Source organism: Akebia trifoliata, chromosome 16 (assembly GCF_017979445.1).
Source record: "Akebia trifoliata isolate Shusen 1 chromosome 16, ASM1797944v1, whole genome shotgun sequence".
NCBI classification, from domain to species: Eukaryota; Viridiplantae; Streptophyta; class Magnoliopsida; order Ranunculales; family Lardizabalaceae; genus Akebia; species Akebia trifoliata.
The window spans coordinates 9,800,633-9,825,911 of NC_141390.1; the positions used below are offsets into that span (position 1 = coordinate 9,800,633).

The 25,279-nt window shown below is 35.6% G+C and overlaps 1 protein-coding gene across 1 annotated transcript in view; it reads right to left on the reverse strand.

Annotated features, from left to right (window-relative positions):
• LOC147382535 (lipase class 3 family protein) overlaps positions 1-25,279 on the reverse strand; it is a 57,663-nt gene that overhangs the window by 13,739 nt on the left and 18,645 nt on the right. The window contains exons 3-10 of the mRNA XM_086427888.1: positions 23,122-23,184; positions 22,850-23,042; positions 22,141-22,245; positions 21,917-22,047; positions 20,653-21,232; positions 4,570-4,635; positions 4,344-4,420; positions 2,240-2,521 (exon numbers count right to left, since the gene is read on the reverse strand). Of these exons, the coding sequence (XP_086284014.1) occupies positions 2,240-2,521; positions 4,344-4,420; positions 4,570-4,635; positions 20,653-21,232; positions 21,917-22,047; positions 22,141-22,245; positions 22,850-23,042; positions 23,122-23,184 (1,497 nt within the window). The remainder of the gene's footprint in view (positions 1-2,239; positions 2,522-4,343; positions 4,421-4,569; positions 4,636-20,652; positions 21,233-21,916; positions 22,048-22,140; positions 22,246-22,849; positions 23,043-23,121; positions 23,185-25,279) is intronic.

The following is a 25,279-nucleotide window of genomic DNA, read 5'->3' on the forward strand; positions in this document are numbered from 1 at the left end:
CAACACTCTAGAAAAGTTTCAAAATTTGTATATACATATTAAATTCTTTAAAAGCATGTCTACATATTTCGAAAAGACCCCAATCTTTTTAAGATTTATTAATTTTATATCTCGATTTTCAAAAGCAGCACCATTAACCTTCATCTTTGAACTCATCCTTTTGTAGATCAAGTTTTTTAACATTTATGCAACCAATCTATTTCTTCTCTTTACTTGTGCAACTTTAAATATTGTCTACTTTCACTCACAGGCTCATGATCTATATGATTATGATTGACTTGAGATATTTTCTATTTTGAACATGAGCTCAATAGAACAATCGAAACTTATAAAGTTCTCCTAAAAACCAAGAATGCTTGATGCATGTTTACCAAACATTTAAGCATTATCACAAATCAAAAACACTTGGATACTTCTACAAATATTTATTAAACATTTTAATTCTTATTCTAAAATAGTATAGAATAAATTTCAAATTAAGAGCATAATAATTTTTTTTATGATAAATCCTACTATTAACACAAATCTTTATAATGCAAAGCACATATTCTCTTACTTAACTGAGTTTACAAAACTCTTGTTAAAAAAAATAAAAAATCTAGGCAAGGGAAAGAGAAGAGACATGAAAGGAATGAAAATACTAACATGTTCATCGATAATCTTGGGATTTGATAGTGAATGATGGTTAGTGATTGTATAATTGCGAAGCCTTTAAGTTTAAAGAGAGAATGATGAACATATTACCATGCGATACTGAGATAGAAAATTTTTAATGTAAATATGAGTTAGTGTGTATTTTTACCCCTCTTTACAGAATTTTTTTTTTATTTGTTTGATTCGTGGAAAGAATGAATCATGAATAATTCAATAAAGGTCAAAAAGTCATGAATTTTTACAAAGAGTTGAATTGGACAGAAGTTTTAATCATTTCTTGTATCATTCAGAAAATTCAGGTATAATTCACGACTCATTTGGGGAATTAATAAGTACACTTCAGTTTAAATCATTGGATTTTAGTTTTTATGCATAAATAAATATAGAACACTGTTTTTCAAGTGTTTAAAATGATAGTTGGAATTAAAAATCACATATTTTTCAGATCAATGCACATTAGGAAGTTTCAAAATGTTTCAAAAAAAAAAAAAAGAAATGAGCCTTGAAAACATAGCATTTGAGGCATATATAATGTTGTAAAAAATCATTTTTATTTGATTAAATGAATCTTAGAAAATACAGAAAATGCTTAATGGTTAATTTAGCATCTAAACATTGCATGAGATAATTCAGCATGTTTTGAGAAACATTCCGAAACATTCAAATTTCAGTAAAAGATTTTGTCATGAGTACTAATATGTTTTGGTATTTTCGGCAGATCATTCTGAAACATATTGAAAGATTGCAATGCATTATGTATGCCAAAAAAGTGGAATGTTCAGTAGAAACATTTGGAAGCGAAATGAAACTTTGACCCATGGACTCAAGCATAACCCGGTACAAGGGTCAACAAAATGCGCCTCCTTTTGGTAGTTAGTTGTTTCCTTTAGGTAGTTCTCCTTGACCTCCATTGTTGTTGTATTTTTCTTATAAAAACAATTACAAATTTCTATTAAGGAAATTGTGACAACAACAACCAATACTTCATAGGAATGAGAATTGGCATCTTTAAGCATCCATGCAGTATCCTCCTCAAGCATCATTATCATATCATGTTGCTATGGATAGCTAAGCATGCTAAAGTTTCTGGTATCAAATCCATGTAACCTAAATTTAGAGAGCTGCTATTGGCACCCAAACTTTTGCTTATTACACCCCAATTAAAAATAAAGAAAATAATTGAATGGTTGAAAACAAGTAAAAGTTAGGGTGCCAATAGAAGCTCACACCTTTTTTTAATATAGATTTCTATTTTTTGGTTTTAGGATTTTATATGAGCCTAATCATAATTGTAAAGAAGTGTTATAATGTGAGCCAAACATTGGTAATGTTTGAAGAGTGTGTTTTAATCTTTAATTGGGGTGAGAAATAATTTAAGAAACTGGGTTGTAATAAGTAAAAGTTAGGGTATCAATAGCAGCTCTCTAAATTTATTCTATGTCAGCTACATATTCATCACTCAGTGGTAAAACTCATATCTACATAAATATAGAAACTACTGAGTTATCATGTTATGAGCTAAAAAAAACTCCTGCTGCAAGAAAAATAATAATAATAAAATTGTGATGAAGAGAAAAAGCAATACCAGTTACCATTTACTTGAGCTTGAACTAACGTGCAAAGATGTAGTCCATAACCAGTGATATCAACTTTCAAAGGCTCTCCGTTCTTCTCACCAGGAACACCATTCCATCCAAGAGGAACAATAGATGTAGCAGTGCGAATTACAGGGGGATCTACAATATGCCCAAGCTCTACAGCACCAGCAACTGCAAGGCCAAGCCATTGCTGTAAATGTGGGAACTGTGGCAACTGATCCACTCCCAAAAATGGAGAAGCACTTCCACACATGCATAAATCATAGATTCTGCAAGAAACGAGTAGAAATCATGAAAAGTCAAATTATGGAACTTTCAGTTCCAAGAAGATCATGAACAAAGGGTGTCATAAGTCACAACCATAATCTTATTTGTTTAGAGGATGAAACTACAAATTCATTCTTAAATTTGTTTTTTTCTTTTAAGAACTTTAGAAAGCTTTTTGTTTTTTTCTTTAAAAATTATTAGAACTAGAAAACATTTCTTTTTAACTTTTCTAAAAAAAATTCAAGTCCTTTATAAATGGATCCAAAAAAAGATGGTCATTTTCGGAGAACACCAAAGGAAAGTTCAGCTTCCATTCCAAGAACAGTTCAGAAACAAAAAATTAGATTTTTTTTTCCTTTCTTTTTGCACCATTATGCAATCATTTTTCCACATTCTTGCTCGTACGTTATCTAACACCTTAGTTGATGGGATTAAGACAGTACCAATTTTCTCTTGCTGGAGTCAAAAAGTAAGCGTCAAAGTAGCAATCCAGTTAAAATGATAATTATCCACAATAAATGAATATGTTTGTGCAATCAAACAAGATGCGATTAATAATGACTCATGTTATCTGTTCTTGTGAGGCGGATCTAATGATGTTATCCAATTGTGTAATGTTGATGTCATCACTTGCAAAGGATCCAAACACTGGACAAAGGCTTGACCATTGGAATTTGAAGGGTAAAGACCCATCAATGTGATGGTCTGAAGAGGGTGTTTTGAAAAGCGCAACAGTAGTGGTTGCCTCGAAAAGGTACTGCACAGCAGCAATCGTCACCTCGAAAAAGACAAAAGTGAACCACGATGTAATGTGTGTTACTACAAATCTTAGGGCAACAAAACTAATATTTGTTGACCCAAGAAGGGGTAGCAGTATAAGTAAAAATTTGTAACTAATCCCTTGTGTATGCATGTTACCTCGAGATACACATTGCAAAAAGGTAAGATCAAGTCCCAAAAAAGGGAGCTCAAAAATCATAGGGGATAGTGATCCTGAGGTAAAAGATATGATTTCCCTTAGGACGTATCCTAGCCTATCTGTGAGGATGACAATCTTATTGGATGGGATAGAGTTCATCCGCAAGTAAGGCAACCTTCTCAAACAAGCCAACTGACTACAAGAGAAATTAACAAATAATTCAAGAAACGAATAATCATGTGGCATTGAGAGAGAGGAAAAGACCATTGGAGATTTGTAAGGTAAGAAAACTACTAAATTAAGGTTTGGGGAAGGTGATCCTATAAATAGGTAAAGGGGACATAATATAGGATTTATGATTAATCTCTGAACCTTCCTAAATTAAGCATCAAAAGGTCATTGGCAGGTACCACACCGATGCCCAGGGATGATGAAGGAGACAACAAACCTACGAAGATCTGGATGTATTCTGTTGTTGATCACAAGGTGCTTGTGAACAAAGGTAAAACTGACTCAACAATATACAAATAGACATGTTAAACCATAAAGGTCCCTTTAGGTAGAAGGTAAACTCCATTTTACAAGCAAAAAAGGAGATTTCCTAAAAGAGAAGAAAGTATTTAAAAAATAACGAAGGAAAGTATTGATATTTTATCAAACAAGATTTATGCAGAATGCCCAGTCTCAGCCAACAACCTGAAAACTTGACCAACAGATGCAAGTATAAAACTAGCAAAACGTATCAACAGGTGTTTTAGATAAATATTTCAATAGGTTTACGGTGCTAAAGATACAGTAAGAGCCACACTAGAAAAAATGTCGGCCAAGATTCCAAAAATAAACAAACAAAAAAATGATAACAAAGACAATACAAATAGGTAGAATGCTAAATCAGTAATTCTTACTTCTGAAAGCGAGACCTATATGACTTCATTGAATGTGATTGAAATCGCTCCCTCAATTCAGCAAAAACAGACCTCACCTGCAAATGCCTTTGCCAACAGAAAGCAACCAAGATGAGAGGTTCTGGATGTTGATAATGTCTAATACTTGTCAAAACAAATAGACAATATTAAATGGTATTATGTGACAAAAATTCTAAAATAACAAATAATTAAAGTACGCTCGTACCGATGTCAATTTTGAGTATTCTGCATCCGAGAGTGATTCCACCGATGAGTTTCCTAACAGATATAGCTGATCCAAATCATAAATAACTCCGATAAGTTTGTAACTATATACAAAATCGAAACAAATATAAGCATCATAAGCTTTAATATTGTGGGAGAGAGTGATGAAGAAAAGGTTAAGACAAGAAACAACGATATCAGATAACCAATTTAGCTTCCATGCTAGGAAGGTCAAATATTGATGCTTATACTTAAACAATTAATGTAGAATTTTCAAGAGCAAAAGAATTTACATATGATTTGACTTTTAAAAAAACAAAAAACAAAAAAAAAAGAGCATATGATTGAGTCCGTAGAGTTAGTTTTGTGGGTATTAGGGAAAAAAAGGGATCCAAGCAGGGGCGGAGCTGGTAAGGACTCGGTGGGGGCAATTGCCCCCACAGAACTTTGAGGTACCCTTGTATATTCAACTAATTACATGCCCCATTTGCCCCCCACTCCCTACCCCTTTGCCGTCACCTCTCTCCAATTTTTGAACCCCCTTCAATTATTTGAAGATGACATTGCCTCTTGACTGGGCCTTCTCTTATAAGAAACTAATTGGAAATAACCTAAATATCCTTTTCTTCAACTTCTAACCAAAAACCTAAGTAGTTTGCCCCCACTACAAGAAAATCCTGGCTCCACCCCTGGATCCAAGACAATACATTAGTGTTACAAGGATATGCATGCTGGAGTTGCAACTAGCTCTAGAACAAATGGTGGTGAGACGAGAGAGCTTCCAGTGACAATGGGTTTACAACAAAGATCTAGACTAAGCTTGTACATTTTTGCATTTGAAATGAATGGATAAACTACTCAGATACAATGAGAGATCCCCTGGTGTACGTTATTTGCAGTGAACCATCCAGTGTTGGTAGATGACATAAGAGAGAGTATATTCCAAACTAGAACGGAGGGATAGATGTAGATATTAAGTTTTTTATGATAAGTAGGACAAAGACATGCAGTTTAAGACACTTCTAAGAGTGAAAGCTAGTTAAAACTTAAGATTGACGGACAAGCAATACCACAAATGGACCACATTCATCAATTGGTTTCAACCTTTTGTAGAACTAAATCAACATTTTCATGTCACACTAAGGGAAAGTCAAACTTGTATTGATTATTGTCAAGCCTCAAAACCTTGGGAATACATCTAAACAAAATGATAAGAACCTACTTTGATCGGATCACAAAAATAATAAAAGATGAAGAAAAATCAAAAAATGATCTCATTCAAGGGAGATCGGACCTCCTTTTGACCAATTCGAAATGGTTAATCTCCAAATCCAAATAGGGCTCAATAATGTTTTCTCTTGATAATCCCATTGAAAGACTAAACTACAATTTTAAATACATCATCCACATACGGCTGTGAATACCACCTAACCTTAAACTCGTACAAAGAAGGAACCAAAGTCCCACTCACTCAAGACTCTTAACCGCGTTGGAAACTACCCTTACATTATTCCTTCACAATTAACTCACATTCTGCATTCTTCTTAATAAGGAATGATCTCATGTAACACATACCATCTAACTAACTTACTTCATACAAGAAACTATCCCACACATCTAATGCACCCAAATTACACTACTCCCATCCCTAAACATTTAAGAACATAACACAAAATGTCACCTCCAATTTTCATTCATATATACTTTGTGAAAATTTAGCAAAAGCAGCGATTATTTTGAATGAAGTGTTAAATTTCCATTTATAAAATGCAACCCTGTCAATTGAGGAGTTTTGACAAACCAAAACATTGACTCATGAGTCTTATGTTTATCAAAATTTTATCATCCTAGCAATTGTAGACAAAACATGACCAATCCACCTCAATAGGTTGCTAGAAAAAAAAAATTTGTTGCATCAATCAATAGGGCAAATACAAAGTTGGGGGGTTCACCAATTCAAGTTAACAATAAGTTTTTTTTTTTTAATTTTATTTTGTTTTTACAATTAGGCTTTGAAGGAAAGATTGTATTAAAAATATATGACCTATGACTTTGATTTTTATTTTTTGATAGGTCATCAAGAGAGTGAAAGCAAAGTTTTCACCCCCAGACTTAACCTCCTCATCAATGTAGCACCTTCATGATCAACAATATTTTAATGGATTTTTATGGATAAAAAAGGATGCATCGATACATTCACCCGATTTGAGTAAACATTCAAGGAATTTTGGGGTGAAATTTCCAAATATTACAAGGAAATTACACCGTGCATTACAGCATTTCAACCTACTCTTTGACAATATAGATCAATTAGGGCTTACATTTGTTGAGGAGAATGAGTGACGGCATGAAAGGCGAGGTATGAATCATCAGGTAATGGCTTGACTTCCAGGTAAGGCAATCAGTAGTTTGTTTGTCCATTTTCTTTCTCCGGATCGAATGGATGCAGAGGACATGGAAGCTTTAAAGGATGGTTTTTAGGTACTTGAATCACTGGACTATTGGGATAGGAAGTGGACCCAGCTACTGCTTTTGCTAACTGCTTGAACCAGGGACAGGTTCAATCTTTTGATATGGGTTTTGCTTTAACAGATTCAACAGATAGATGAACCAAACCTCATAGAATCATGTCCATGTCATAGCTTTCGAGAGGTCTCAATCTCCTTTCTTAAAGAACAAGTTGGAAGTAGTAGAATCTTTTCTTTCCCGACACTGACTGCCTGCTTGATTGATTGAATTCCTAAAAGTTGAGAATGGTGTATCACTGCTGATAAGGTTGTTTCACGGTGAGTGGATAGGGAAAACATGGTCCAATAGCACATCACACCAATTTGTGATTGGTATTATGCCCACCTTAACACTAATCAGGCGCTCAATCTAGATTCTTCGAGAGGGAGGTTGAAAGACATGATATGTCATTAGGCTCAGAAGTTAAGCTGCATAGCTTGCCCATGTCTTTGATCCGTCACCTGTCACAGGTTCTTGCACCCACACTAATTAGAGTAGGTTCGACAAATTGGTTGTTCGAAGCCCAAAAATCTTCAGTCGGTTGAATGCCCATTCAGCAGTGACGATTGCCCAGAGTGGAAAATCACAAAATATGCAATCTTCTGTTCTCTTGCTATGGAATCACATCTTCACGTCTATAGCGGTGTAACTTGACAAGTTGTTCTCTTCATGACACTACTTTGACATGAGCATCTCTCTTTTCATATATCTAATATTGACATTGCACCAATGGAATTGGATCGGTATCGTATATTCAAAAAGAGATTGTTGATGTTGTTGTTAATCGAATCAACACTCGAGTAAGGTTATGTTAACTGTTTCCTAAAAGAAGCAAGCTTCAAAAGCATGAAATATGTTAGCTAATTAGCCAATACTAAACCACAGCGAACGTAATTGAAAACAAAGCATCAGTCGTTCTACCGCGCATGACTTGGACCTTGCCTCACTTTTTTTTTGTTTTTGTATCACCCACTTTAACAATTGATTCTTTCAAAAGTTGACCGCTAATTCTATTCTAGAAACAGCTTCAATGAAAGTAGTTTGAACCCATGTTACCTAGTTCGTTGGTTCGCAATTTGTCAGTCTAGAACGAACTCAGTTTGTAGATGGTGTTTAGGAATTCATGCTAGTCTCAAAAAAGAAGACTTAGGTCAACGGGGCACGTCATCAGTTTGAAAACATAGGGGTATCTTTAATATTGACCCAATAAAGAACCTAGAAACCTAGACCAAGTAGTAGAGGAAGAGAAAAAGAGGATAAGGAGAAGATTAGAAATAGAGCCAAAAATACAGCAGCATCTGTGTTGTACAGCAACACTCCTCTTTAAATTAAATTCAACTAATAAGTATGTGGGGCCCACATACATAACATAAGGTGGGCACCATAACATAAAAGCCCCACTAAAAGTTAAGTAAAGCCCTATGGGTTGTCACACAACACACACAGAACAACCCTAGGATTGTTCTGTACGAACAGAATTCTAACATGCCCCCCTCAAGTTGGAGCATACATATCAAAGATGCCCATTTGGTACATAAAGAAGAAAAAGGTACACGAGATAAGAGCTTAGTGAGAAAATCAGTCAACTAGCCACTTAACTTCACATAGAGTGTGACAATCTGTTTGTGCATGAGTAAATCCCAAACAAAGTGACAATCAACTTCAATAAGCTTGGTGCGTTCATGAAAGGCGGGGTTGCTGGCAATAAAAATGACAGTCTGGTTGTCCCAAAACATAAGCATAGGTAATAGAGCATCAACACCCATAGCGCGAAAAAGAGAATGAACCCACAACATCTCAGAAGCAATGTGGGTCATTGCATTATATTCAGATTCAGAACTACAACGAGCCACAACGTTTTGCTTCTTACAATGCCAAGTAACAAGATTTTCACCAACAAATGTGCAATAACGAAAAGTAAATCGACGATCAGAACAACTCCCGATCCAATCAGCATCAAAGTATACAAAAATAGTCAAGGAAGATGAAGGATGACACAAGAGACCCCATCCAAAAACACCATTCAAATAGCGTAGAATACGACAGATAGCTTACCAATGAGGCTATCAAGGGTCATGCATAAACTTACTGACCACTCACACAACAGAAGCAATGTCAAGACGAGTAACTGTGAGATATATGAGCTTGCCAACTAACCGCATGTACCTACCAGTGTCCTCAAAAACTCTCCTTTGATCAGCATCAAGCTTAACAGAAGGATCCATGGGAATATCAACTGGATGAGATCCCAGAGTACCTGTTTCAAATAATAAGTCCTACACATACTTGCGTTGGCATAGAATGAGTCCATCCTTCGAACATGCAATCTCAATCCTAAGGAAATAACGAAAAAAAACCCAAGTCTTTTGTATGATACTGAGTACCTAAATGAGCCTTCAACTAAGCAATACCAACTGAGTCTCTACCAGTGACAATAACGTCATCCACATACACAATAAAAATAATAATACCTGAGGTGGAATGCCGAGTAAATACAAAATGATCAAAGGTGGAACGCTAAAAATCATAAAGAAGCACCATAGAGCTAAATCTGTCAAATCAAGCATGTGGAGACTGTTTCAATCCACACAATATCTTCTTCAGCCTACACACAACATGTTTTTTCCATTCAACTACATAACCTAGGGGTTAATCCATATACACTTCCTCCTATAAATCTCCATGAAGAAATGCATTTTTGATGTCTAGTTGATAAAGTGGCCAGTTAGAACTTACTGCAAGAGGTAACAGAATTCTAACAAAGTTGAGGCGAGCAACAGGTGAAAAAGTTTCACAATAATCCACACCTTAAGTCTAAGTATATCCTTTAGCCATCAATCGAGTATTAAGGCCATCAACCAAGCCATCAGGTTGATACTATACCGTGAACACCCAACGACAACCAACAGTAGTCTTCTCGGAAGGAAGAGTGGTGAGATCCCAAGTTTGATCTTGATAAAGGGCATGCATCTCATCATCCATAACATGTTTCCATCTAGAAGAAGTTAGAACTTGACGAAAAGTATTAAGAACAAAAACTATAGACAACGAAAATGCAAAAAAGAGAAAAGTTGAGGAAAGGCAATAAAAAGATACAAAATAAGAAATAGGATGGTTAGTGCATGAACGAATACCTTTTCACAAAACAATAGGTAACATAGAGGATGAAGGTGTTGTGGGAAAAGGTGGAAGATCCTCAGAAGAGGCAAAAGGAAGGAGGTCCTTGAGAGAGTTAGGTCATGGTTCGATTGTGGCTGGCCCTGAAGAGAATGAATCAAATTAGAATCGAACTGACGATCGAAAATGGAGAAAAAAGAGGTCGACTCAAAAAAGGTGTCATCAACACTTGTATAATACCGATGCCCTACAGTATCATAATTCATACCAATGATAGCCTTTTTGAGTTCTAAAATAACTCAAGAAGACAAACTTAACAGAATGGGGAGACAACTTATCAGGGCCAATCCCAAGAATGTGAACGAAGGACACACACCCAAAGACACGCAGAACAAGAGGAAAAGGCTTGGCCTTAGGATATAACAAAGATAACGATGTCTGGTTACCCAAAACAGGCGTACGAACTTGATTAATGAGGTAATAAGCAGTAAGAATGCCATCAACCCAATAAGGTTTAGGAACGGATATGTTAAACAATAAGGTGCAAGTCACATCCAAAATATGACGAAATTTACGTTCAGCAATGCTATTCTGGTGGGAGGTGTGTGGACAAGTAGTATGATGGGTAATATCATGGTCCCTACAAAAATAAGACATACAGTTTTGGGTATACTCAAGGGCATTGTTGGAACAATAAATTTTAACACGGCATTCAAACTGAACAAATATCTCATTAAAAAAAGTTAAGAAAATTTTGGGTAATTCAAAATGGTCTTTCATTAAAACAAAGTCAAGTCATTCAAGAATAATTATCAACAAAAATGACAAAATAAGAAAAATTAGAAGTACTTTTTATTCTTGTAGGACCCCAAATGTCCAAATAAACTACATCAAAAGGATTTAATTGACGACTCTCTTGACTAGGAGGAAAACTACTATAGTGATGCTTACCTAACTTATGTAGGACATCTACAATCCTAGTTAGAGTTTTACTTGGATTTCTATTTATATTTCTAGTAGGATTTCTATTTCATAGTTAAGTTAGCAGTTTAATTCCTTGTTAGTTTCTAATTCATTTTAAATTCGTTTTTATTATTTACACCATAATTAGAAGTGCTTAGAAGTTTTCAATTTGAATTCTAATAGGATTAGAAAGTTAGTATTATGTTATAGATAAGTTAGGAATGTTAATTTTTAGTATTTTAATATTTTAGTAGGATTCTAAATTGTTATGATGGAGTTATCAATATAAGGAGCTCCAAATCCAAAAATTAATAATAAATCAATCAATTTAATTATCTTTTCTCTTTTAATTACTTTTTAGCTTTATGCTTTATTTTCTTTCAAGCTATTGTTTGTTTATCAATTGAATCTATTGATTCAAATTGATTTAGAGTGTTCCATTGAACACAACCTATCGAATCTATTGATTTACATGCATCCCCTACGGCAAGTGGTATCAGAGCTCTTGCTATGATCCACAAAAGATAGTTGGTAACAGTGATTTTATCACAGAATCTTATCTAAAAGCTCAATTGGAAGTCAAATTAGAAGCTAAATTGGAGAAGTTTGCAAAAAAAATCACCAACAAAATTATGGCTATGTTGGTGTCCCGTGTTCAAGACAGAATGATTCTCAACACCATGGAGAAGGAGAAAGATAAGAAAACTTTTAAAGATGAAGACCCAAAGGATTCCTACAATTCCTCTCATAATTCAGCCCCTAGAAATTCTTCTAGAGATGTCAAATTCCCTCAAAACCAGAACTTTACCCATAATTTTGGATTTGTCCAAACCACAACACTCTCCACACCTCATACCACCCACCCTCAACCTTTTAACCATACCGCATAACTCCTATATCCTAAAAATAAAATCCCTCACCCTCCAACAACCATATATCCACTCCCACAAAATGTTTCCCCTAACCCTAATACTCCAAATACCCTTCAAAACCCATCAAATAGAATAATTTTAGAAAGGAAAAGTCAAATCTCATAATGAGAGTTTGGCATATATTTATAACCAATAATAAGTTCATGGACATAAATGCTTACAGAAAAATAATAGAGATAAACTAATATTAGTCAAACTAGAACTAACTATTCCAATACTCCCCCTCAAGCAAGGGCAAATATATCAACTAGGCCCAGCTTGGCAAGATGAGAGTTAATGACAGAAGGTCCAACAAACTTCATAAGCATATCGGCCAGTTGATCTAAAGAAGAAATATAGACTGTCTCAAGTGCACCAGATCGAACTTTCTCCCTGAGAAAGTGAACATCAACCTCGATGTGCTTAGTTCTTTCACGAAGGACTGAGTCAGATGCAAGCATGATAGCAGACTTGTTGTCATAAAACAACTAGGAACCAATAGTAGGAAATCCCAACTCTGTTAGCAAAGATCTAAGCCAAAGAAGCTCACATGTGCCAAGAACTATAGCACGATACTCAACTTCAACAGAAGAACGAGAAACCACACTTTGTTTCTTACTTTTCCACGAGATAAAATTACCACCATTGAAAGTACAAAAATCAGAAATAGATCTCCTATCTATAAAAGAACCTGCATAATCAGCATCAGTGAAATAGGACAAATGTGACTGAGCGGTAAAAGAATAAAATAGGCCTAAATCAAGACAAGACTTCAAGTAGCGAAGGATACGATATACGATATCAAGATGAGAGGTACGCGGAACATGTATAAACTGACTGACTACACTAACCACAAAGTTCAAATCCGATATAGCGTTAGTCAGATAAATCAAACGACCAACGAGTGTCTGATAAGATGAAGGATCAGATAAAAATTCCCCAGATTCAGCATGAAGACGATGATTCTGATCCATTGAGAAAGAGGTATGACGACAACCAAGTATACCAGTATCCTGAAGAAGATCTAATGTATATTTGCGTTGAGATAACGAAATATCACGGTGTGAGTGGGCTACCTCTATCCCCAAAAAGTACTTGAGGGGACCTAACTCCTTAACTCAAAAACACTACCCAATTATTTCTTAACCATGTCAATCCATTGTGCATCATTTCCAGTTACTGTAATATCATCCACATAAACCAAGACAATGGTATTGAAGCCATCTACTCCTCGTCGAATAAAGCAAGTATGGTCAGAGTGGCATCTAAAAAACTCCATAAAAAGAATGACTCAAAGAAACATTGGAACCAGGCTCACGGAGACTGCTTTACGTCATACAAAGAAAGGGGGGCAGATGTAGGACATCTACAATCCTAGTTAGAATTTTACTTGGATTTCTTTTTCTAATTCTAGTAGGATTTCTACTTCATAGTTAAGTTAGGAGTTTAATTCCTTATTAGTTTCTAATTTGTTTTGAATTTGTTTTTATTATTTAGACCATAATTAAAAGTGCATATAAGTTTCCAATTTGAGTTCTAATAGGATTAAAAAGTTAATATTATGTTATAGATAGATTAGGAATGTTAATTTATAGTATTTTAATAAGATTCTAAATTGTTATGATGGAGTTATCTATATAAGGAGCTCCAAATCCGAAAATTAATAAGAAATCAATCAATTTAATTATTTTTTTCTCTTTTAATAATTTTTTAACTTTATGTTTAATTTTCTTTCAAGCTATTGCTCGTTTATCAATTGAATCTATTGATTCAAATTGATTTAGAGTGCTCCATTGAACACAACGTATCAAATCTATTGATTCACACGCTTCCGCTGCGTCACTAACTGACAAGCCTCACATTCTAATACTGAAATATGACTCAATATGGGAACAACTTGACGCAACTTTTGCAATGACGGGTGACCCAAACGATAATGCCACTGTAGAGGAGAGACGGCAACACTCAAAGCAGGAATTTGCTCATCACAGTCCAAAAATTACAGTCCATTCCGTTCATGCCCCGAACCAATCACCTTCGTCCTGAGGTCCTAAAAAACACAAGACGTAGGAGAAAAGGTTACTGAACAATTTAGTGATTTTATTAGTTGACTTACAGATAGAAGATTAAAAGGAAATTCAGCCAGAAGTGATTCATAGAATTGGTTGGGTGAAGATCACCAATACCAAGGACAGGGCGAGAAGAACCATCTACTAAAACAATATGAGATCTAGATGAATGAAAATTAGAAAAGATAGAGGAGATACTAGACATGTGAGCACTAACACTAGAGTCAATAACCCATGAAGAGAAAGGGGATCGAGCAACTACACAAGTAGAATTACCTATATTGACCATAGTGGTTGAGGGAGCAGATGAAGGTGAGGGTAGACCTGACAACTTCTAAAGGATCTGACTAAGTAATAAGATTATCTTGAGACTCAGAATTAGAAATCAGGGGTCTGAAAATAAATGGTTGAGTGACAAATGTGAAAGACGTATCAAGAGATGCATTGTGGGCATAGCTAGGACGTCCCCATTTGTCCCAACAATAATCCTCAATATCCCCTGTCTTACCACAATAGTTGCATTTTCAACACCACCGCAAGTACCGCCGCATCCATTACGAGGAGTCCCATGAGTATCATCACTAGTGATTAAGGCAGATGACTCCTTAAGAGAAGGAGTTGAATGCGGAAAGGAGGCTTTTTGAAGGTGAGAATATGCATTCGCTGTAGTAAAAAGTCGTTCACTAGCCAAAATCTGATCCTTGAATACACCATACTCTAAATTAAGACAAAACAACAACAATGCAACTAGGAACTCTTACCGTTAGCGTCGCTGAACTTCCAAATCAATGCTCAAAGGTTGATAGAGCAGTAGTTCTTCCCACATACCTTTCAAATTGTTGTAATGTTCATGCAGGAGTTTATCACCATCTTTGATAGTGAACATATGTTAAAACAACTCAAACACCCTAGTCACATTACTCTCTTTAGAATATATCTCTACAAGAGAACTCCAAATCTTCATTACAACATCAAGGAGTAGGACATTGGAAGTCACGAATGGTTGCATCCTTAACCAAAGCCAGGTCATAACCAATGAGTTCTCACTCCACCAATCTTCATAGTTCTTTGAATCCTCAGGACAAGGCGTTTTTACTCGTAGGATCACCTTTATAGTTTAGCCGAATCCTCACTTGAACAGCTATGTTCATCTATTAGAACAACCACAAAGAGGAGCAAACACACAATGAGGGAAGCAACAACTGGTGTGAAGGACACCTAAGACAGGACCAACAAGGGTAGGAGGCGCAAAAAACTCCACCAATTTGGGGTAAATCAAAAACCCAATTTCGACACAAAAAAAAATTTTGACCTAGACACCACCCACCATAATTAAACCTTCTAAAACATCTTAAAAGCATCACCACGCAGCCCCAAAACTTCACACCCAACCACAAGCAGACAACTAAACCCTAGATACATATCTAAGGTTTATCTTTCAATACCACAACGAACCAAAGTTCTTTTCACCACAAAACTGCAGATCTAAGAATTCAACTGCAGAAATAAAGGTTTAGAACCCAAAAAAAAAAGAAGAGAAGAAAAAAAAATTGCTCTGATACCAAGTAAAAAAACCAAGAAACCTAGAGCAAGTAGTAGTGGAGAAGAATGAGAGGATAAAAAGAAGAGTGATGATAATATGACGCGGTTTTGGCCCATGCGCTTGACGCATTTGCGCACAGCCCAACAAATGTTTGACATGTGGCTCGAATAATTTTGTCCTCTACAACTCCATGGCATTGGATCATGTTTTTGAATGTCACAAGGCGATCAGATCAGAAAGTTTTCTTTTTATCACTATGGGCAGGAGAGAGAAAATGGCATCAGATGCATTAGCCAAAAACTGCATCATATTATCAAAATTCTAAAAAGAAGATTAGAGAGAGAGACAAAAGCACAGCAGCGTCTGTGTAGTACAGCAGCACTCCTCTTTAAATTAAATTCAACTAATTAAGTATGTGAGGCCCACATACAAAACATAAGGTGGGCCCCATAACCTAAAAGCGCACCACAAGTTAAGTAAAGCCCTATGGGCTGTCGCACAACACACAGAAAAGCCCTAGGGCTGTTCTGTACGAACAGAATTCTAACATACCCAAACCCAAAATAGGAGTTATATCTAATAGTGACCAAAAGGGTATTTCTAACATTAACCAAAACGTTGGGCATCTAATATTGACAAAAAACAGCAGGTTCACTATTTCACAAACCCAGTACGAGGTGAACTGAATAAAAGTTAGCTTCATACTGGTTCACAGTTCTATATGGTAAGAGTGACTCCAATAACACAGGTTTCAACTATGGTGAAATAGTTGTGATGGACCTCACCCTTCTTTTATTTTCACCCTAAATGTTCATGGAGTTATACATTGCACACAATCTTGCATACTGTCAACTACAACCAGCCTATGCTGCAGTACATCTCTAGAAAATGCCATAGCATGAACAGACTGAAATGAAATACCCAAATTCATGTTAAAAGCTGACAAACTTCTCACACCTTTTGTCAACCTAATAAAACCCTCCTCTTTTATTTGGTTGGACCAACAATGTAGCATAAATAAACACTATATATAGAGGAGAGGTGGCAAAAATTGATGGAGAGTGAAGGGAAAGGAAAGTACAGTGCGATGACTGAGTACGCCACATGACTTCTCAAGAAAAAAAGGAACAAAAAATAGTAATAAAGCTCCAAAAGAAACTACTCCACCACCAAATTACAAATCATATCCCATCTAACAATAAAATCTTCAAAGAAAACTCCTTTAAATTCCTTGTAAAGCTTTCTCCAAGAGAGCAAAAAGGCCAAAATCGATAAGACCAAGTCTTCCATCATGGAAACTTTCCCCTCAAAGATATGACTATTCCTTCCTTTCCAAATACCCTGACAAATAGCAAACGAAGCCAAGTACCACAGAATCCGTTTCAATAGGGAAAAAGAACCTCCCCAAGTTAGCCATAAATCCAAAAGCGATTTCACTTAATGGGGCAAACAACCCTCAATGCCAAAGAGAGATAAGAAGTGCGACCAAATCTGAGAAGCCACCTAGCAATGAATGAATAAGTGGTCCGAATTTTCTGCAGCCGAAGTACATAAACAACAATGATTAGGAGAAATGAAGCCTCTTGTAATCAATTGGTCCAAGGTTGGAAGTCTCCCTAATAAAGGCTGGGATTTTTTAAGGCACCTTACCACCCACACAAACGTGTGAAGGAAAGTCATAGAGCTCCTTGGAACTAAGGTATGATACATGGATTTCACCGAGAACCTCCCATCTCTAGCTCCACTCCACACTCTACGATCCTCCAAGGTAGCGTCCTTGTGATTATTCTCCATCAAATAGATCCAACTCCCCAATCTTTACAACTCAATCATTGAAGGCCCTTCTAAACCCAAAGTTCCAATTGATCTCCCCATTCCCCATGGTTCTAAAGAGAAACATAACTTGACATTTACTCAATGAAAAATTGAAAAGGAGCAGACCATATCTACACCACCAATCCTCTTAGAATCTCATCTTAGTCCATCTCCCAACCTTGAATTTAACATTTTCTTGAACAAAGGAAAACTTCTCAAGATACCTTTCCGAACCCCACAACCAAACGAACCTCTAGCCAGCCCACTTTCCCACCCATTTGCATTAACCCCAAATTTTTCCACTATAGGGAAAACGTCAGCCTATTGTTGTTGATCTACCAGTAACGTGTGCCTCAGCTGCCACCCATCTTGAACAAGTCATGCATGTCCTGGGTAGATAGAAAGACGTTGACATTGAAAAGACTTGTCTACAATGTCGAGCAATAGATTAAGACACAAATTGTTTATGGTCAGTGCAATTCCCTAAGCACATGAACTAGACAAGCGCAATCATGATACTTCAACAAAGAATAGACCTTTTTTATTGGATAAGAAAACGAGTTAGTGGTTAAGAAATAGTAGGTGAAAGTGGGTTTTGAACCCAGGTCATGGTATCAACAATCATAGACTATGACCAATGTAGCAAATTGACACCTTAGACATAAGGCATACCCTTGGCTGCATAAAGAAGGTCTAAATTAAAAGGCAGTAAGCAATCTCTCAGTGATCCATTTAATCTACCAAAATTAGAACAGATTTGATCATTGGAGTGGATTTAGCGAGTTCACCTTCAGAGTCTTGAAGAGAAGAATCAATCCCAATACTTATCACTTGTAATCTTCAGGATTTAGAGTTTGGGATTTAGGCCCCCACAGTAGAATATACCTAGAAGCAACCATTTTCATTACCATGATTCTATTATCCATAAGGACAGAGATTGAAGAGAATCTTATCCATAGAATTATAGTTGGATAGTAAAATGGAGGTATGCTTGTTGATCACCATGTGGCGAGCATATTCTAATCAAATTAAAAGAAGAAAAAAATTTAAGATGGTAATAAACAAACTATCCTATATTGAGAGATAAATGGTGGGCAATCCAAGAATAACACATGCATAGATTGAGCATAGCAAATATGAGGCTATTGAGATGGATGAACATAAAAAGTATGAAAGATAAAATTAGAAAAGAAAGCATTCGAGAAAATGTATGAGAGGCCCCAACAAGTGATAATCTTAGGGAAACGATTGAGATGGTTTGGTCATGTACAAAATTATTGATTAAAAACCCAGTAAGAAAGAATTAGAAAGTTAAAGTTCTAAAAGTGAGGAAAATTATATTAAAAAAAACATGGATTGAGATAGTGAGAGAAGATGAATACACTAGAATAAACAGAAGATAAAGATTTAGACATAATTAAATGGAAAGAAACAAGATTCATTCAACCAACTCCAAATTCTTGGATAAAACTTTATTGATGGGATAATCTTCAAACATAATAAAGGATTTTGGCTGAAAGTTCCTAAAATAGGGAAAACACAAGTTATTTTATATTCACCCTAAGAGTCAATGGTTGGAAGTGAACTAATTATACACTGTTTCTCTTTGAATGATCTACAACATCATAAAATTATTTTCTTTCAAAATATATCATCACAATCTCTATCTCACCCTCAAATACTTAGATCAACAATCACCCCACTTCACAATCCAAAATTGTTGAGTTGTATCTTTAGTCAATTTAGGTGTCTTCATACCTTTTCTCACTACATCTTTTAATCTTCCTCTCACCTTTTTAGAGCCTTCAACTTGCATCAAAGCAATCGTCATCAATGCCCTCATTGGAATTCATTCAACATGCCCAAACCATCTCAATCAACATTCCTTAATTTTATCTCATTTTTCTAAAAAATAAAGATATCATCATCACTAACATCACAACTTATCCCAAATATTTGGGTGATTTAGATATGCCCCCTATTTTTGCTAAATATTAGAGATAACCCCTATGTTTACAAAATGATGACATGCATCCCTTGACCTCAGCTTTCTACGTAGACTAAGGAGAAAAGACTTGAACACCCTCATCTTCAACCTCCAATAAAAATAAAAATAAACCAGATTTTTCTTCTAAAAACCAATCATCTTCAACCTCATCGGATGAAAATTTTAACCCTCATCAACTATCTTAAGATTTTATCTACGTCAAGTCTTCAACCTTCAAACCTCAAGGCAAGGTAGAATTTTTTAAGAAGTATAAAATGATGAAATTTTTGGTTGAAAAATCTAGAGTTTTCTACAAAGAAGGCAATGTAGAAAATGATAGATTAAAATAAGGTTAAATAGATTAAAGTTGCCCTAAAAGTTGAAAACCTTGAAGATGACTTGTTTTGGGAAGAAAAAAATAATAATATTTTTGGAAAAATTGAAAATGATGTGATTTTGGGTAGAAAATGTAGGGATTTATGAAAAGGGTTAGTTCTAGATAGAAAACAATGAATTGAAGATTAAGTTGAGTAGCTATACCATGGAGGTTGGACAACTTTAAGATGATTGCTTCTAAGAAGAAAAATCTAGATTTTTAGCTAGAGGTTGAAAATGAGGGCATTTGAGTCTTTTCCCCTTAATCTACTTAGAAGACTAAGGTCAAGGGATGCATGTCATCAATTTCAAAAGATAGGGGGTATCTCTAATATTTAGCAAAACGTAGGGGGGCATGTCTAATATATACACACACACATAAGTATGTATTTTTTGCTATTTTTTTTCAAGAAAAATCTTTAAAAACACAAAGTTTCACAAATGTTAGGAATTTATAGAAGATTGGAATTTGAACTATTAACCAAAATTTCCATCTATTCCACAATATTTCCATGAGGATTTCCGCACAGTCAAAAAAACTTCCACAAATCCCATTTATAGGCTGATCAAAATATACAATGAAACAGAAATTTTATAACTTGATTTTGAGCCTAGTTTAGGAGCTTTAGAGCTTAACAGATCATAATAGCTACCTGTCACCAGACCTCTACCCCAATGGAATGACCAAATGGCGTAGCACTAGAAAATTCATTCGAAAAGAAGAAACGGAAAAAAGTAAGAGAAAGCAATAAACAAAAGAAAAAGACTAATGAGAATGACAGATTGTAATAGCTACCTGTCCGAATGGTACATAGGAAGGTAAGTAAGGTACCCTACGCCATCCCCTAGATCCCCCACTACCATCAATGCTTTTTCCAGCTCCCATGCTACTCTTTGCCTCATCTGGTGCCCCTTTATCAGCATCAGAGAACGGCTTAAGGGAGATGCCATCAGATCCTTCTTGAATTTCAAGAGGCAGTGCAGCTTCTACTTCATCAATTGTTGATGTTAGGCCAACATCAGTAGCTGAAGATATTTCTCCGGGTTCAGTATTTTTTCCTCTCAACCTATTAAACTGTTTTTGAACAGCCTCTAAAGGCACAAGTCTTGAAAGTCGCCAAAAAGAACTATGTACAGGACCTAAACCCAGCACAAGTTGCTCCCCATCATTCTCTTTAGATTTCACTGATCTTGGACTCTCGATTCCTCTTTTGTTTTTTGCTGATGATGAACCCATGGTTCCCATATCAACGGGCACTTGAGACGGTTGTGCATTATAGTGATGAAAATATGCAGGAGATAGGATGCGTGGTACCAAATCTTCTGGAATGCAGTAAGTTTTGAAATAATGCCGCCAGCCTTTTCTATGGACGTAACTGGACGAAGAAAAATAAAAATGAAAACCTATGAATTCACTAATTAGACAGTTGTCAAGAAAACATACCCACAAAAGGGGCTTTGAACTCTTACAAGTTAGGGTAAATTACACTTTCACCCCCTGTCGTTTGGCATAATTCTATGTCGACACCCTAATGTTTTGACAGTTGCACTCACCTCCCCTATAGTTTATCTAACGAATCAACTTACCTCCCTTTTGTCTAGTTGCCATCAATCAAACAGTTAAAGAATGATTTTTTTTTTTTTAATCGGTAAAGTAAAGAATGAATTTTTTTTACTTTTTGTAGAAACAATTTTAAATGTTGTTTTTTTTTTTATTCGAAAACATATCCCTGTGAATAAATGGGTCCATGCATGAGAGTGTAGACTCTTACACACAGACCTTTTTATAGCTTTTTTAAAATATTTTTTTTTTTATTTAAAAAAAATAAGAAAAAATAAGAGGGTAAAGGCGTAAAATAACATCTGAATTTTAACACCGTATGTGAGAGGGGAGGTAAATGCAATTTTCCAAATGTTAGGGGGTCAACATTGAATTATGCCAAACCACAGGGCGTCAAAGTGTAATTTACCCTACAAGTTACAACAGCTAAACTTAAATTCTAATCATCAGTCATTAAGTAGATATAGACAATAAATGAAGATCATGAGAAGAAATGTACTCTCTCAAAGCAGCATTCCCCACTGGAGGCTGGGAGAACGTGATACACTTGACCTGAACTTTTTCATTTTCTTTTGATAGAGATGAAGCAGCAACAACCCGCAAAATGGCAAGGGTGGCCAATACTGCTACCTAAAAAGATAAGCCATGGAGCAGACAGAAGGTATGTTGAAGAGTGCAAATATGAGCAGATAAAAATGCGGAAAGAAGACCAACCATACATACCGCACCACCAAGTGAATGTCCACATAGGACAAGCTTCCTGTTCTTTTTCTGTGCAAGCCTATACAAATCGAGTGCCGGTATTCCTTTAGCACGAGCCAAGAATCCCTAGAAAGAATTTTACAAATAAGCAATATGCACACTCATTCCAATAAAATTGCTGGATGGTTCAAATGAGCGGGAAGATGATAAATTTCACGATGTTTGACAATATGTTACCCAATACATTGTTACTAGTCCGAACCATGAACCGGTACGAACCGAACCAGTTAGCAGTACGGTTCGTACTGGGTTCATAAAACCAAGCAAACCACGAACCCACCGAATTTTGATTGGGTTCGGTGGAACAAAACGCACTTGGTTCGGTGAACCAAATAATTTTTTAATTGGTTTGGTTCACAATTTATTATATTTTTCTCATTGTTTATATTTAAAATTTGAACTATCATATTAATTTGTTTCTCTTTAACATTATAATTGAAGTTATAACTTGTATACTTGCATTATATACATGCAAAAGTGAACCAAGATAGCGTACCGATCTAGGGAACCAAAGCGAACCAAGAAACGAATTATCTCTACATACCCCTACGAACTGGGTTCATTCTAGAGTGGTGAACCATGAACCCGAATTTGAACCAACAAACCAGATAACACAAGTCTAAGAAACTACTCATAGGAAACCTCTAAAAATACAAACACATGATCTTACCCGATGGGCAGCAGGTTTGGGTTTATGCTTCAATTGGTTGGCCTTTGTTTGAAATGATTTCCCAAGAATTTGTCCATTCTTATTTTGATCTTTAACTTGGTGAGATTCAATAGCTTTGTTCCCCTCAATGTCTTCTACAAAATCCTCATGAAATATGGCACCTTGAAGTATATTTGCATCCACCATGACATCCCTAAAAAAAAGTGGAATATATTATATTTTGGTAAGTTTTTAAGAATTTCAAACTGAAACAAGGATAATTTCACACTTACTTGTACTGCTTTGTTCCAATGAAGGAAGCAAATAATGTGTCACCTGCTTCTGCCAACAGATACCTGCAATGGAAGAAAAGCATAAAAATCAGCTGAAGCCATTAAAAGAACAACTAAAAACCACTTCCCATGAGAAACTATCATCTAATTAACTGAAATAGCAATTGAACACGTGGTGAAACATAAATTACAGTGAAAAATGAGACCAGAAAATTTATCCATAGTAAAATTATAATTTTGACCATCCTAAAAGAAAACTAAACAACATAGATATATGTTTAGTTTTGTGGTCTAATACATTAAGACTTACACATATGTTTTTATAATTTTTCAACTAGGAACAAGGGGTTTGCATTCAATTCTTGTTAAGTGGATGTTTCATGGACTTTTTCGTAAGTACAAAGTTTATTGAAAAATAAAATAGATCCAAAAGTTAGAAAAAGGAGAAAGAAAATAGATAAAGTAACTACCCATCATTTGATACAAACCATCTGAAGATGAAATCCTCAAAATATAATCCCCAAAACAATTTGGACATTAGACGATCAAATGTTCAAGCCAATGGAATGATTCTCCACGTCCTTACCCTCAAAAACCAAATATTGCATTCTTCTCAAAGACCCCCAACAAATGGCAAATTGTAGCAGTCTCCAAAGTAACCGACCTCTAGAAGATAGAGCCTTACAAAACCAGCTCTTGAAGATATCAGTTACAGGATAAGGAAAAATCTAATAATTGCCAAATATGTTAAAGAATGAGAACCATACTGACCTATAAACCTCACAATGCACAAGGAGATGGTTACAATGTTACCTTGGCACTTCTACTTTTGGAATTTTTTCAGTGCCAACACTCGCTGGCACTTGGACACTACTCAACATGGGACTACACTTATATATATATATATAATTCAAAGTGTATCTCGTTTTGACACCGTAAAATGAAGGGTCCTTCTAGGAAAAAATGTGTAAAATAATCTAAAGTACCAACTTATAAATAAAAATGTTTCGATCCTTAATAAGTATCTGTATGATATCGAATAAATTAAGTTAGGTGTTAACATAAAGTTAAATTTTGATCTTTTCATCAAGTAGATTATCCAATCATTTCTCTAAGATTTCAATGCACTTTTGTTCCACCAATACATGCTTCATATCTAACATATCAAACAATTTGTACATCTTACTACTTTTTCTTCTTCCATGATGCTTTCTTTGTTTTTAAGGGAATAATAAGTGCTCATGTGAGCATGATCTCTATAATAGTTTTAGACTGTATTCATTCGATTTTTATTTTTCATCTTTTTATATTAGTGTGAACATGACACCGTTCCCAAATGTTCAAAACTGGGCGTACCAACACATGCTGACACCTTGACAATGGCACTCATGCCACATGTATAGGTAACATTGGTTGGTTAATTGTTCCACCATTAGATTTGCACATCAAACAAAAGTCTACCAACAATCCATTTTTGGATATTAAATGTTCAGCTGAAAAGATTTTATCCAAGTATGCGGTTAAAACAAAGAAAGTGACAATGATCCTTTGAAGGAACTCAGATCCACAAACAGGAGCATGGAAGGGGCAATCCTTATGCTAAATCCAACGACAAGTAAAAGGACATAACAGCAAACAAACCATTACGATTTCCTCTTCCACAGCCTTCTTATTCTTTGCCTTGAGGGAAAGGGGAATGTTGTTAACACGAGGGATCAAACTACCAACATAATTTATTTCCTAATCATTGAGACATGTCTTACACTCAAAGACACAATGATAGGGCATTGTCAGACCCAACCGTGAAATCCTTCTTTGGGTGGTTTTTCCTATTTAAGCGACAAAACAGATTCAGTTACAAATCTTTGAGTCCAAAACCAGGCCATATCTCTTTTGCATATTTGAACCTAATGCATTTGACAGAATCAGGAATCCTCTCCAGTGTACCTTTCCAAACACAAGAACCACGTGAAGAACAAAACTAAAGACACTCCTGATATAGATTCCTCCTCCCAAACTCAAAAGTTAACAACCTGCCACCACATATTGGTCTGCATTTCTCCATATCTCCTTAACCATATCCAGAAAGAGCTCAGTTGATGGCTTTGAGTTTCCTTACAAAATGCCATATTTTTGGAATGCGTGACAACTTCTATTC